This window comes from Leguminivora glycinivorella, chromosome 16 (assembly GCF_023078275.1).
Source record: "Leguminivora glycinivorella isolate SPB_JAAS2020 chromosome 16, LegGlyc_1.1, whole genome shotgun sequence".
Taxonomy (NCBI): domain Eukaryota; kingdom Metazoa; phylum Arthropoda; class Insecta; order Lepidoptera; family Tortricidae; genus Leguminivora; species Leguminivora glycinivorella.
Window position 1 is genome coordinate 11,915,513 of NC_062986.1, and position 15,154 is coordinate 11,930,666.

The window sequence follows — 15,154 nt, forward strand, 5'->3', positions numbered from 1 at the left end:
AAGTCACTATAAGCGTACCGTTCAGATTTGAAGAGTTCCGTTCTGGCCATCATCAGCAGTTCCACTGCACCAAATGTCACTGTTCCGTACATAAGTGCATGCTGTTCCTTTAAAAACACAAAAATCACCATATGTACACCTTTCAGATTTGAGGAGTTCCCTCGATTTCTCCAGGATCGCATCATCAGAACTGGGTTCTGAGAAAAGTGGGACCAATCTGTATGCATATTCATTCAATAAAAAAAAATTTTTTTCAAAATCGGTCCAGTAACGACGGAGATATCGAGGAACAAACATAAAATAAAAAACATACAGACGACTTGAGAACCGTCCTTCTTGAAAGATTTGAGGCGACGGTTAAAAACACTACGTGACGTCACGCGAGGCAAGTCCATTGGGCGTTTTTTTTTTTTACTATGATGCAGTTTTACTTAGTGTTTTGTATTCGGTAACAGTGATATGACTTCACCTCCTTAAATATTGCCGGTTATAAAAAGTACATCCTGTATTTTGCTTTATAATCCTGTATTTTATACAGATAAATTCCTCACCGTTTTATGATATAATATTTTGAAGTACATGTGGGCATAGACGTACCTACGTCGATGCCCACATGTACTTCAATATAAAATATAAATAATCGGCGGTGCGTGTGTTAGCTCATTGAATTATATATTATTTTATATTGGGTTGGCACAAAAGTAATGACACACTCTACAAAACTCTATACATTTCCTTTCTTAAGTTAATTGTTTTCGATAATATTCTAGTATGTTGTAGAACATTCTAGGTACTTCTAATGTGAGGGTATATAAAGCCGCCCTCGTGATTGGTTTAGTTAGATTGAAATAAAATGGACGAGCGACAAGTTCAAACACTTTACTTATACGAGTACTTGTTAGGCCACAGTGCGCGGGCTGCGGCTGACAATATCAACACTGCATTGGGCGCTGGAAGTACAAGCCATGCCACGGTGTCCAGATGGTTTGACCGTTTTAAATCAGGAGACAGGAGCCTTGAAAGTCAGTCACGCTCAGGGCGACCACATCTGCATTCAATGATGACGATTTACGCCGCGAACTACAGTCGAATCCTGATGCTACTACTCGTGAATTAGCGGAAGCACTTAACTGCAGTCACCACGCTGTGGAATACCATCTGCATGAGCTTGGGTATCGAAAAGTTTTGGCTCGATGGGTACCACACATCCTTACCGACGCCAGTCGTGCAGTCCGTGTCGCCATCTGTCAATCACTTTTGCTGCGACCCCGACGTAAAGAGTTTTTGACTGATCTGGTTACGGGAGATGAATTATGGATTTATTATGAGAACGATACACGTCGTGCTTTTTGGCTGCCTCAAGAAGAAACGCCACCAACTCAACCGGTGCTGAGTCAAAAGAACCGCTTAAAAGTTTTGCTTTGTTGTTTCTGGGATTCGCAAGGCATGCTGTTTCATGAACTATTACACAATGAAACTGTAAACGCTAACAAATATTCAACACAGCTAACCGAACTATCTTCTGCTATCAAGAAAAAACGACGAAGACGAGCCACTGTAATTTTACTACATGATAACGCTCGACCTCATGTCGCATCTACCGTTCGCCAACAGCTGCAGAACTTGGGCTGGGAGACGATACCCCACCCACCTTATTCTCCAGACCTCGCACCATCAGACTTTCATTTGTTTAGAGCCCTGAAACGACATTTGCGGGGTAAACAATTCAATGATTTCCATGATGTACAGGTGGAGTTGAACAACTTTTTCGAGGCACAGCCATCAGAGTTCTGGGCGAAAGGCATCCAAACTTTGCCGGATCGTTGGCAAGAAGTCATAGATGCTAATGGTGATTACATCATCGACTAAGTTTTTTGTATTGTAATAATAATAAAAAATATAAAACGTAAACCAAGTGTCTCATTACTTTTGTGCCAACCCAATATATGTGGATTCATATTGAAAGATAAGCGCTCTTCAATCTGCATAGTGAGTGACACGCTTAATATAAGTATAATTTTAAAGTACTTAGAAGATAAATCGACTAATTATTTGACAGTAGTAGTAGTAGATTCCACGTTGCATACTAAATTTATTATTTAGAAATGAAATTATTTTATTGATGCATGTGGAAAATAGGTATATTTAATTAAAATTGCTACTCTAGTGGTCTTATCAAATACAACCTTTTCAGGCTTAGCATTAAATAGCGTGATTCGGGTGCACAGTTGAAATAAATTTGCGTTTTGTACGCAACGTGCGGTTTGTCGAATATCGAGAGAGGTCATTGCCCTTCCCTGCTCCCGCGCCACGGCCGCGCGGACGCGCCCGCTTGACTTGATCGAACGCAAATATTAATACCGTATTATTTTTCGAAGCATTCTATTAAACTGACCCAAATTCATGTATCTTATTTACCCTGTCTTTTTAGTTATTAAGATGTGAACTCTAGTAACTTTAATATTTTTTTGTAATGGTAAGAACCTATTTTAGCTAAATTATCGCAAATTTTATAAAGCATTGGAGTAGAAAAACACAATTTCAGTTTATTGATATATTTAAAGGAGCTAATGCGGCTTTACTAATTTTTTTAACATGAATATTTTTTTGCGTCTGTTTCGCTAGGTATGACAAATTGTCATATAGCATTCGAGGAAATTAACACAAACTACGTATACACGCTAAAAATGTCATACTAAATGCATTACAGTTACATTTTTTCTCTCGAATATTTTTTTGACCACATTAGGTAAAATTAAAAATTATAACCATAAATTACCAAATTACTGAAAAAGCACCCTAGGAATGTGACCCAAAACGAAATATTAAATTTTATATGTTAGCAAAGTATTTATAAACGAAAACAAAATAAACTTTAATATTTTTTTAACTTAGGACCCAAAATATAGCCAGCGCCGCAGGACTAAAAAGGACAAGTGAAGTTATGGTTGTTTTGTATATACATTATGTGTTGAAACACTATGAAAACTGAAACCACCCCAAAAACAAGACGGATGTTCAATATTTTACTAGCTCGGAATAACATTCACGGCAAAAATTACATAAGCAAAAAAATTGGAACAGACTTTTCGTTAGGATCATAATAAAGAAGAATAAAAATTAATCCACCTTTTAATGCTCGCCAAGAAGCGCTAAAACCACATACGTACGTACTGAAATAAGTATTTTCATAATCTTCTTACCTACAAACTCTCTACCATTGACGATGTAATTTCCTGCATTATTTCAAAAGTGACTCATGTATTCAACCGCATTTTCATTACATCATGGTATAATAATATATTTCGTCGCCACTTCTATCGCTTAAATAGCTCAGGTTGTACTAGCGTAACGTAAAATGACGGACGGTCCTGATGTCGTGGGTTCGATCCCCGGCAGTCGAAATTAACTTTTTTTGGTTTTTATTTTTATTTTATTTTTCTTTTACCGCCTTTTTACCCCCTTTATTTAAAATATTGTTTTTTTTTGTTGTATATAACATTTTATTTAACGCTGTGAGTAATTTAGGTACAGTCAAGATATTTAATTCCCTAGCCATTTTAAAATGTTATTAGACACATGTAATGCAATAAGGTCGAAAACTGTATTTCAGTATTAGTATTGATTGAAGTAAAGTTCAACATCGTTCCTTCCCGCAACCGCAATACTCTGTCTTAGCTAACCATCGCTAGACGTTATGCCCTTGTAATAAGGATTACAAATGTACAGTGACAGTTGTCCGGTATGACTCATAGATTTATATATTATTATGCTAGATTGAGTTGGTAGGCCAAAAAGTGTGTCCACATGAGAGGGTAAAGTTGGGGCTGGTGTCCCTCTCGCACTTATTGCCACTGTCAAAATTATTTGAATGACGTCATCACTGTCATTATTTGGGGATACCAGTCAATATTCAAAGTTAATACCAAATCTACTAATACCGAATTAAAGGTTTTTTTTTAATTGCGCAAATCTTTGGTTTTATGGCTTCATAATAATGACTTACCAATTCGCTACAAGGTATTAATCCTTGCCTCGATATAATACAAAAATCATTTAAGAAGTTTATTAACTTAGTTATCATACAGGTAAAAACACTACTACTATAGTAATCTCTTTAACACTGGTCACACGTGCGAGAGGGACACCACAGCCTCAACTTTGACCCTCTCATGTGGATACACTTTTACTATCCTAATAAGAACGTTTTTCTGCACCGGTGATAAAGTTCAATTTATTATGGCAAAAAAAGTGTGAGCTCAGTCCCTATTGAAAGTCCATGGTATGACTCAATGAAAAATTGGCTAAATAGTAATCGGAAAACAAGCAAAAAGGGTAGAATATATTTCTATAAGTTATTTCGTTGGATAACATTACAAAATGAATGTATAATACATTAAAATACTCGTTGTAATTATATAGATTTAAATAAATAATTTTATTAGTTCAAATTAATGACCGTCAAGGAACAAAAACTAATTGAGTCGCTATTAGACCGTTTTCACATTATCCGATCCGATAACGGATGTCGGAAGGATATCAATAGATGAATCCAAGATTCCGCCTGTAATGTATGGGATATCGGTCCGACATCCGATATCGGATCGGATAATGCGAAAACGCACTTAGGTCTACATTTTACACTTTTGAAAACCAAGATTAATTAGAGTCAGCTGTATGGTCGGTATGTAGTGTAAATAAAAAGTCGAAAAGTAGTAGGTTCTTTCTATACTTTTTGCTATGTATTTTATATTTCAATAGGCAGGCTTCTGTACCCATATTACAGTACTTTCAATATGTGCTATCCTATAATTAAATTTGGACACTCGCGTAGATACTTCTAATATTATTTGAATGGCAATTGGCATTACCAACATTAAATCTCCTTTTGAAAATAAATTTCAAAGAATATCCCACTATCAGATCAGAGCCACTGGTATTTAATTTAAATCAAATGCCTATAATAAATAAATCCGATTAACCTTTGGGTTGTCTGCTGTCGAATTTAATTATTTTCATAGAAAATATTTTAATTTGTATCTTTCCAGCTCGAGATTCTTGGAAGCCCTGTAAATTTTTCTTTGTGACAACAAGATGTGACATGTCAGGAAATTTACACATACATACATTACATACATTTATTGTAATAAACGTAGTACAAGTGACCAAGATAAAGATGATAGAGTAGGGTATTTTTAAAGTTTATGTAATGAAGAAGTAAAATTGCGGCCTGTTTTAGGTATTTCTATTTATGGAATAAATTGGAAGTATCTAATACCTACATACATATTATATATTGGTAGCGGCTCCATTCGTTCAATATTCGTTCGCAATTCATTTTGACATTTAAGTCATTTGAGCATATTATGACAAAAGGTATTTTAATAAAGAGTTTTTAGTGTGTCGCAGTTCCATTTGCAATTTTGATACTTAGGTCTTTATACACTAAGTTGGTTATGGCATGAACGATTTTTTTCCTAAACAGAAAAGAAGTTAACGTTATTAGCATCAACAAGAATGTTATAAATGCAATTTAGACCCAGAATTTTAAAACATTTTTGTTATGAATTGTGCGTCCTTGTATTTAATGTCATTGCAGTAGCTTGTACTTATCAACTTATAATATAAATAAAACATTAAAAAAATGAATTAAAAAAGCTGTAATATCTACGACCTACGTATGCGACGACTGAGATTTGAACCCGTGACCTGTGGCTTGTAAGTCTAACGATAATCGCCGGGGCTATACCTGGCCGTGACTTATGGGTCGAAATTAGACTTTGCATAGCTTTCGCGTGTTTGTAACAAGCGTTGCTTCAACGATTCTGAAGAATGGAAGAATACATTTCACAAGATGACGGAGATCTGTCAAATGGTAGAAGAGAAAAACGTGAGATAGATGTATGTACTGACAAGTATATACTCTTTTCGACGACTGTCAAATTTTAATCGCATGCCTAAAATAAATATGTATTTTTTTAAATTACTTTGGACTTTATTATCGGTGGGAAACGTCTGTTTTTAATCTACCTAAAATATTACTTATGTAGAAATAGGCATGTAATGAGAAGGAACACTCAAAGGATACGACAGATGGCGCCACCCTATTAGTCCGTGAGACGTGAGAGCGAGAAGCTGATAATTATGTTTTTTTCTCTCTCTCTCACATATGAATGACAGTGACATGCCTAGACTCTTGCATAGGCGCCGCCTGGCGGGGTAAAATGTCAGTGTGCCTCCTCATTTACGTTAATGTGTAATAGAAGAACAGAATAAAATATGGATTCCTAAATGTAAGACACTAAGGTCCAAACCAAACCACGCAAAAAATGTAAATATTATTTTTTTTTATTTCGTTATAAACAAAGAAATATTACAAAAAAGGTTTGTACTTATCTGCCAAACTGCACAGCAGTTTGTTGGCAGAAAATTATTCTACCCTCCACCATTTATGTTGAACCACTTATTTTGTATTTCATACAATGATAAAAAAGTATGTAATTTAAACATGCAAGTATGTCCTACCCAAGGTATCCAAGCACTTATCTTATAAAAGTAAAAATAATCAACGACAACAACTTTAATGTTGGGTTAAATTAAAGTATTAAATAAAGGTCAAACTTATTGGGTGGATTATCATGCTGTTAATATTGTTAAATAGGGACAGTAAAAGTCAACCTCGTACTATTATCTGTTCCTAATTTGCCCGGTCAAATATTTAGATTTTTTTATTTCCATATAAATATATTGGTGGTTTTTATATGCTAAATATCTGAGATATTATGTGCTATTCATTTCTGCTTAAAAATATCTGTTGTTATATTTGCTCTAGAGCACGTTAGAAAAAATTCAAAAATTCTATATCATTAAAAAAAGTCTTATTTCCCGTCATATATTTAGGTGGCTTCGGGTTGTAAACCTTAAAACTGATTTTTTTTTACATATGTCCACCATTAAATTACTGTGAGGTATTTTGCTGAAAGGAAACGCTTATTTTTTGGGCGTAGTTTTTTTTAATATCTTCCATTCCAAACTATTGGTGGATTCGAAAATATAGGTTTTTTAAATTGCGATTAAACGCTGTATATGAAAAAAAACTACTGTTGTAGAATTATTTTCAAAAATATCGCACCGTTCTTAGGCTATTAGTGACGCGACAGAGCCAAACTGTGTTTCGATCGCCACGTAGCATCAATGATTGTCACTTCGGCTAGGCCGGCTGATACTTTATGAACTACATATTTTAATGGTATATCCGGGGCTTTGTTATTGCGATTTACTTTTATATCATTTGTATAATTGTTTGAATTGTACTTTAATAATAATTTTATTTATATGTTCACACAGATGTGTGAATGAGGTATTTCTACCAAAGTGTAACAGGCTGAAGGGGAAAATTTATAAATCAGTTATCCGACCTGTCGTCCTGTATGGAAGTGAGTGCTGGGCCACCAAGACGAATGATGAGAGAAAACTGCATGTGAATGAAATGAGAATGTTGCGATGGATGTGTGGTGTGACAAGACTGGATAGGATACGGAATGAGTATATAAGAGGAAGCCTGAAAGTAGCGCCAGTGACAGAGAAATTGAGAGGAAGCAGGTTAGCATGGTATGGGCATGTAATGCGGAGGGATGAAAGCAATGTTATAAAACGAGTGGTAAATATGAAAGTGGATGGATACAATGGTAGTGGAAGGCCTAAGAAAAGATGGATGGAATGTGTGAACAACGATATGAGAGTGAAAGGTATTAGTATGGAAATGACGGCTGATAGAGAGAAATGGAGGAAGATGATCTGCTGCGCCGACCCCAAATAATGGGAAAAGGGCAAGGGAATGATGATGTAACTTAAAAATGGATTATGATATAGATATGTAACATGGATACTTTGGATACTCAAACTCAACCCGCTCGTGCAACTCGCTCATATCATAATGAGTTTTAGGCGTTAGTTATTTTAATAATAGGTTATGAATTAGATTTAGAACTGTCAGTGTCAAGATTGACGTTTTTGGTTGAAGAAACGTCACATTTAACGTTGACAAAACATATCCTTAACGAATCTAGATAGATCTAACCCTTATTTATTTCAAGAACACTAGTTTAATTACAGATGTAGTGCAAAATGCCTTCGTATTGTTACGGAAACGTACGAACGTGTCATGCTATTTCTGTCAGTCTCAGTACAAGATTTACTGACATTTACTGAACTAGCATGACAAATACGAACGTTTCCGGAAAAATACGAGAGAAACCCTTTTCGCACTACATCTGTATCTTATACTCGTAATGAAAATATTATTTTATCTGTAGTCACACTACTCTTTTTCTTTCCTTTCATACCTAAATACGTAACTATTTTATTTAATTTTATAGCCTGTTATAAAAATCCGAATTGGGCTGTTAGATTAGTCCTGTGCAATGAAAATAAATATTAATAAAATACCTACAGTTCTGTTAACTTGAAATGCCGATACTCGGTATCTTTAATTTACAAACGAGAATAACAATATTTTATTTAAGAGAAAAAATGCATCTGCTTTCATAAAACGGAATAAAACATAATGAAGTTAGCTTCTCGTAATAAGTATAAAGAATGAACGTGTTTTAAACTAGTAAATTTCTTCAGTTTCAGGTGAGTCTTGCCTCTTGGCGAAGGACTCTTAAGGTACTCAAGTATCAGAATTATCGAATGTTTGTTGTCGTATTTATTTTCAGTTCTCAATTGGCTGAAAACTGATGCGTGTAAGTAATGGTCGGACTTCATTTATTCTGCGATATTTTGTTTCTGCAATGCGATGATAAGCTATCGCGAAGGGCTATTTAGAAGCTTTGGGTCTAGTTGAAACTATAAATACCATTGTGCCTTGAGTAAAAAATTTAATACCACCATATCCACCATGATAGTTGAAAGACATGGTGTATATTCGTTCTCAATACTAAGATAGTTTTTTTTTATACCACGTCGGTGGCAAACAGGTATACGGCCTGCCTGATGGAAAGCTGTCACCGTAACATATGGACGCCTATAATAGTGCCTCATAATATAGTTAATAGTTTTGATTTGCACAGTTGCAGATAGGTACTAAGACGTATGAGTTCTAAAAAGCCCTGAGCGATGGCATCAAGTATAAAAGTTCAAATTCATCGCGTCTATAAATGAAGTCCGCAACGTGGAAATGTTAAGTCTAAATTTGATGAGCACCGCTCATTCCTCAAGAAACCGTCATCGAAATTCAATTCATTTTTTCTTTCATTTACTCTGTCTCTTATTTGCTATGGTCATTTTTATTTCGAATAATGCAAATCACGGCACCATTTCCTACGTCTGTTTTGTTCGCCTTAAATGTTTTGTATACTATCTGGACTCTTCTTACTTTCATTGTTAGCTATGTTTTGCTCTGTCTGCTGCGTCTGTCTGTGTGGTATCGTGGTTCCCCGCTATTGCTTGCCGTTTCCATTTATTTTGCAGTTTTCTTTTGTGAAATGCAGATTTTTGCATCTATGTGTTCATGTAGCTATCAATCAATTAGATAAATGTGTACATTAAATTAGTACATGGGTACGTAGAACCTATTATAATGAATATCATTATGTGTTTCCAGAATTCAATTGTGTTCAACAATTACATTACATACAATGAGTGTAATTGTACTTATTGTCCATGGGCAACACACGAACAGCAAGCCTTTAGCATGTCACTGTTTCTCTAAAATCTATTATGTTCAAATTAACCTGCACTATTTAGCCCTAAAGGCTTGCACTACACGCACAATCTGAAACCACTCTCAATCGTTACTTCAATTTCTACAATCTTCTTCACACGCCATACTTCTCCTACATTTCACCACTCCCATACACCATCCGTATAAAACTGCGTCCCAGTGGACTGCGTTTGAAGTCAAAGTGCATGCCGTGACAAAATGTAATTAGAAGACAAAAGCAAAGCATTATGAAACTACTAAAAATTTCATGAGCCGCGCTCGCAGACCCCAAAATATTGATCCTGCCTCTCTCTCATTCATGCGGACGCGTGACAAAGCTTTGGCTCACTGCGGAGCGAGCACACATACAGCCGAGTAGTGTGCGTCGGCTGAGGGGACATTACGACTTTGATTACTCTTTTAACTTCGCATTTCAAACTACACCGTTTGGAAATTTGAACTTTATTTCACACCGCTCAAACCACTTTTTACAACTATTCAGCTCACTGAGATACGATGTTGAAAAAGTAAGCGGTCGATTAAGGACATCGCATGCGCCCTGCCGCCTCGGCAGCTCCAGCGCTTTATTTCAAAGCCAAGTGTTAGACTAACAAGTTGCGGTTAGCGCTTGCCACGCTTCCGAGCGTCAAATCGACGCCCATTCAGAAAGCAAACTACAGAGGTACCGAAAGTAGACTAGTTGTTCCGGCGAAATTAGTTCAATGGAGTTTTCATTATAACTTTCGGGTGGTTACTCTAAAAATTTGGTATGTGGAATTTGTCCGGTTTCTGTAAATGTTCAGTATGCACATGATTGTTAATTTTGGGCTGAAATTCTCGGCACGTTCCGAATAAACAATTTATTAATGCGTGGCACTGCACTGCCGACGCGTGAACGTGAACGTTGAGGGGCCATTTTTAAGAGTTCGTTAATTTGGAGTGGGCGCCGGTTTGAAGCCTCGATATTCGGCCTTCACTATTTTTAACTGACATTCAAATGGCGCGCAAAATACGATGAGTGCAACAAGAAAATGAAGCTGTTTAATTGACCTTTTTCATATTTAATGACGAAATCTAAAAAATTTGGTCTCGTTTAAACTTAGGTCTGGCTTATATTATTATAAAGAGAAAATTCCTAATTTATTTACAAGCATGTTTAACTTGTCTTGTTAGTAGGTATGATAGTGTGGTCAAATATTGAAAGCCACATGTGACTACTTTCCCGATTTCCATTTAAGCTGAAATGTTGCATAAATACGAGTATGTAAAAAAATATGACAATGCAATATTATGCTGACATGGATTTGATCATGATAAAGACAAAAGATAGATGGGAACTATTGAATAAAAATGTCTGACATCTTTTTTTTATCAATTTAATTAGTCAGGGTTTATAATTTCTTTATACTGGACTAGTCCAATAGTATGAGAAGAATGTCCTGCCGCACCTGTACCTGCATTCAGGATTTTAATTAAATTTCTCCGGCGAATGTCTGTGCACGGAGTCACACTAATTTATTAACCGGTAATGAAAATGCATCATTTCGTGTCTCGGTGGAAAACTACTCATACATACACATATTCATTAATACAGACAATTTGATTTACTACAGATTAAGGTAAAAGTACCAATGGAAAATAAGAAATCGGTTGTTAGTACATATAAACAAAATACCTACAGGACTTAATCGATCGTCAGCGTTATCTATGAATTTTGTTCTGGAATCATATTTTATAATGGTTCAATTACACCGTGTTTTTTTTTGTTTTCCGTTAAATTCGACACGTAGCTAGGTTCATTATTAGGAACCATCCTGTATACCACTTTTAGTTGAATTCGCAAAAAAAATGTTTTCATCATTTTCTTACATAATAAATGAATTTATTAGTGTGACAGACCCTTAAGAATAACATTCAATTTAGTGTCAAGTGATTGACGGCACATGTCAAAACAAATTACATTAGGAATTGGTAAAGGCTGTCACACACGTGTTCAATAATTATGATATTTTTTTTAATAACTCGATAACCGTAAGAGTTAAGACGCTAGTTTCTTAGAGATATCAATTGTATTTGATCTGAAGAAACTTCCCTTAAAGTTAACGGAATTCAATAAAAACAGGGTGTATAGTCGTTTATTATGAGTCGGTTACTGATTTCAGCCAGAATTGTCACCTTCTTTTTTTGTTGATTTCTTTAACTAGAGACATCCCCATTGACACTGAGAGATCGTTCCTAGTGTAGACATAAGTCTTCGGTTTCCTCAATACGGATACTATAGCGTATAATAAATACTTTCTACGGCGTTTGTGGTTAAGAGGCAAATATAATATTTAACTCCGTATAGACAGATAAAGTCAAAAGTGCTTCGATTTCGAGGAAAAAAAACGTACCTCAAAACCATAAAGAAAAAGGTACGCAGGCCTAAATGGCGTTACACCTTTTAGACCCAGAGCCCAGGCCCGCCAGACCTTCCTCAAATTCTCAAGGATGAAACTTTGGGACAATGTAGAGTTCATATCGGCGGTTAATGTGTGCATATTTTCTAGTTCGGCCCATCGGCCAATTTTTTGCTATCAAGTGATGAAGGTGAAAAAAAAAGTGCTTACTTTCCTTAAATTCTCAAGGCTGATTTTTATATATGTGTTAGAGCACGTTGTTAGAAATTGGTTATCATCAATGCCAGACCGTTTCCGCCGGCCATAACTTTTACCAGACGCGACAAAGTTGGCAAAAAACGACTCTAACTTACCTCATTTTCTCAAGCCTGATTTTGATATATGATACGCAGGGACCTGTAACTAGACCGTTTGTAAGCAGCCAGACCAATCGGATGGACCCAACCATCCGCCAGACCGACTTAAAGTTTCGATATGAGCATTAGTAGAATTGAAATATTCCGGGTCTATAAAAGCTAAAAACTTGAATTTTCTACATTAAGCTACGTGTATATTGTATACTTGACGTAATAAGCGACTTTCAAAAGTTTTACTTCTAAGGAAATAAAAAAATGAAAGTTTATATGTGGTGCAAGATTAATTTTAAGCTATGAATTTTATTTACACTGCGTAAGTACATGTGTATTTTATTATAAATATAACTTTTACCAGACGCGACAAAGTTGGCAAAAAACGACTCTAACTTACCTCATTTTCTCAAGCCTGATTTTGGTATATGATACGTAGATCAAAATCAGGCTTGAGAAAATGAGGTAAGTTATAGTCGTTTTTTGCCAACTTTGTCGCGTCTGGTAAAAGTTATATTTATAATAAAATACACATGTACTTACGCAGTGTAAATAAAATTCATAGCTTAAAATTAATCTTGCACCACATATAAACTTTCATTTTTTTATTTCCTTAGAAGTAAAATTTTTGAAAGTCGCTTATTACGTCAAGCATACAATATACACGTAGCTTAATGTAGAAAATTCAAGTTTTTAGCTTTTATAGACCCAGAATATTTCAATTCTACTAATGCTCATATCGAAACTTTAAGTCGGTCTGGCGGATGGTTGGGTCCATCCGATTGGTCTGGCTGCTTACAAACGGTCTGGTTACAGGTCCCTGCGTATCATATACCAAAATCAGGCTTGAGAAAATGAGGTAAGTTAGAGTCGTTTTTTGCCAACTTTGTCGCGTCTGGTAAAAGTTATATTTATAATAAAACTAGCTTTTACCCGCGGCTTCGCCCGCGTAATAAAAGTATTCATTAAGATTTTCATTTGGATCCTTAGGTTTCTCTGGTATATTTATCTGCGATTATTTCGATTGCACATAATACTTTTGCTTGCAATGATTGTAGAAATATTACACATCGACCACAGCGTAGGTAATTCTATATACGCTGGGGAAACCTTTATAAACATCCACATAGCCCGTATTTCGACACTATATGATCGGTGGGTAAAAAGTACTTTTTTTCTATTATCCCTTACAATTTTTTACATTTTGCTTATACTTATCGCAAACGTAATCTTCAAGCAAGCAAACAACGATCGTCTTAGAGCACTTTGATTGTAAGAGACCGCCGACCGATTATTCGTATCCCTCTTAACGATACCCATATTATCCGTATCCTTATCCGTATCCGTATCCGTATCCCTATCCCTATCTCTATCCCTATCGCTATCGCTATCCCTATCGCTATCCCTATCGCTATCCCTATCGCTATCCCTATCGCTATCCCTATCGCTATCCCTATCGCTATCCCTATCGCTATCCCTATCGCTATCCCTATCGCTATCCCTATCTCTTATATCAAGATAACACTAAGTTCTCGCGCTTTGTACACATATTTAAAGTCACATACAGGTCGAATGCGATTAATTAACATTATTTTTACCTTTTTTCCCAACGTTTCGGCCAGATTGCACTGGCCGTGGTCGCGGAAGACTGACGTCCCAGCAAAATGTCACCGGAGATGTAAACAACACTTTTACCTTTTTTTCCCAACGTTTCGGCCAGGTTGCACTGGCCGTGGTCGCGGAAGACTGACGTCCCAGCAAAATGTCACCGGAGATGTAAACAACACAAAACTACCCGATATTAATTTATATAAATGTTCGGGGTAGACAAATAAATATAATCTACCCGCATGTAATTATTTACGACATCACATTAAAAACCTCAAAAATAACAGTACTTCTCCACTATTTAATGGATGTTATTATACATATAAACCTTCCTCTTGAATCACTCTATCTATTAAAAAAAACCGCATCAAAATCCCTTGCGTAGTTTCAAAGATTTAAGCATACAAAGGGACATAGGGACATAAGGACATAGGGACAGAGAAAGCGACTTTGTTTTATACTATGTAGTGATACTCATGTACTTACGCAGTGTAAATAAAATTCATAGCTTAAAATTAATCTTGCACCACATATAAACTTTCATTTTTTTATTTCCTTAGAAGTAAAATTTTTGAAAGTCGCTTATTACGTCAAGTATACAATATACACGTAGCTTAATGTAGAAAATTCAAGTTTTTAGCTTTTATAGACCCGGAATATTTCAATTCTACTAATGCTCATATCGAAACTTTAAGTCGGTCTGGCGGATGGTTGGGTCCATCCGATTGGTCTGGCTGCTTACAAACGGTCTAGTTACAGGTCCCTGCGTATCATATATCAAAATCAGGCTTGAGAAAATGAGGTAAGTTAGACTCGTTTTTTGCCAACTTTGTCGCGTCTGGTAAAAGTTATATTTATAATATAATAAACATGTACTTACGCAGTGTAAATAAAATTCATAACTTAAAATTAATCTTGCACCACATATAAACTTTCATTTTTTTATTTCCTTAGAAGTAAAGTTTTTGAAAGTCGCTTATTACGTCAAGTATACAATATACACGTAGCTTAATGTAGAAAATTCAAGTTTTTAGCTTTTATAGACCCGGAATATTTCAATTCTACTAATGCTCATATCGAAACTTTAAGTCGGT

General features: G+C 35.6%; 1 protein-coding gene across 1 annotated transcript in view; it reads left to right on the top strand.

The window, feature by feature from the left end:
- Positions 1–15,154, top strand: part of LOC125234426 (semaphorin-1A) — a 602,298-nt gene that overhangs the window by 472,579 nt on the left and 114,565 nt on the right. Inside the window, exon 3 of the mRNA XM_048140657.1 lies at positions 8,632–8,637. Coding sequence (XP_047996614.1) covers positions 8,632–8,637 — 6 coding nt within the window. The remainder of the gene's footprint in view (positions 1–8,631; positions 8,638–15,154) is intronic.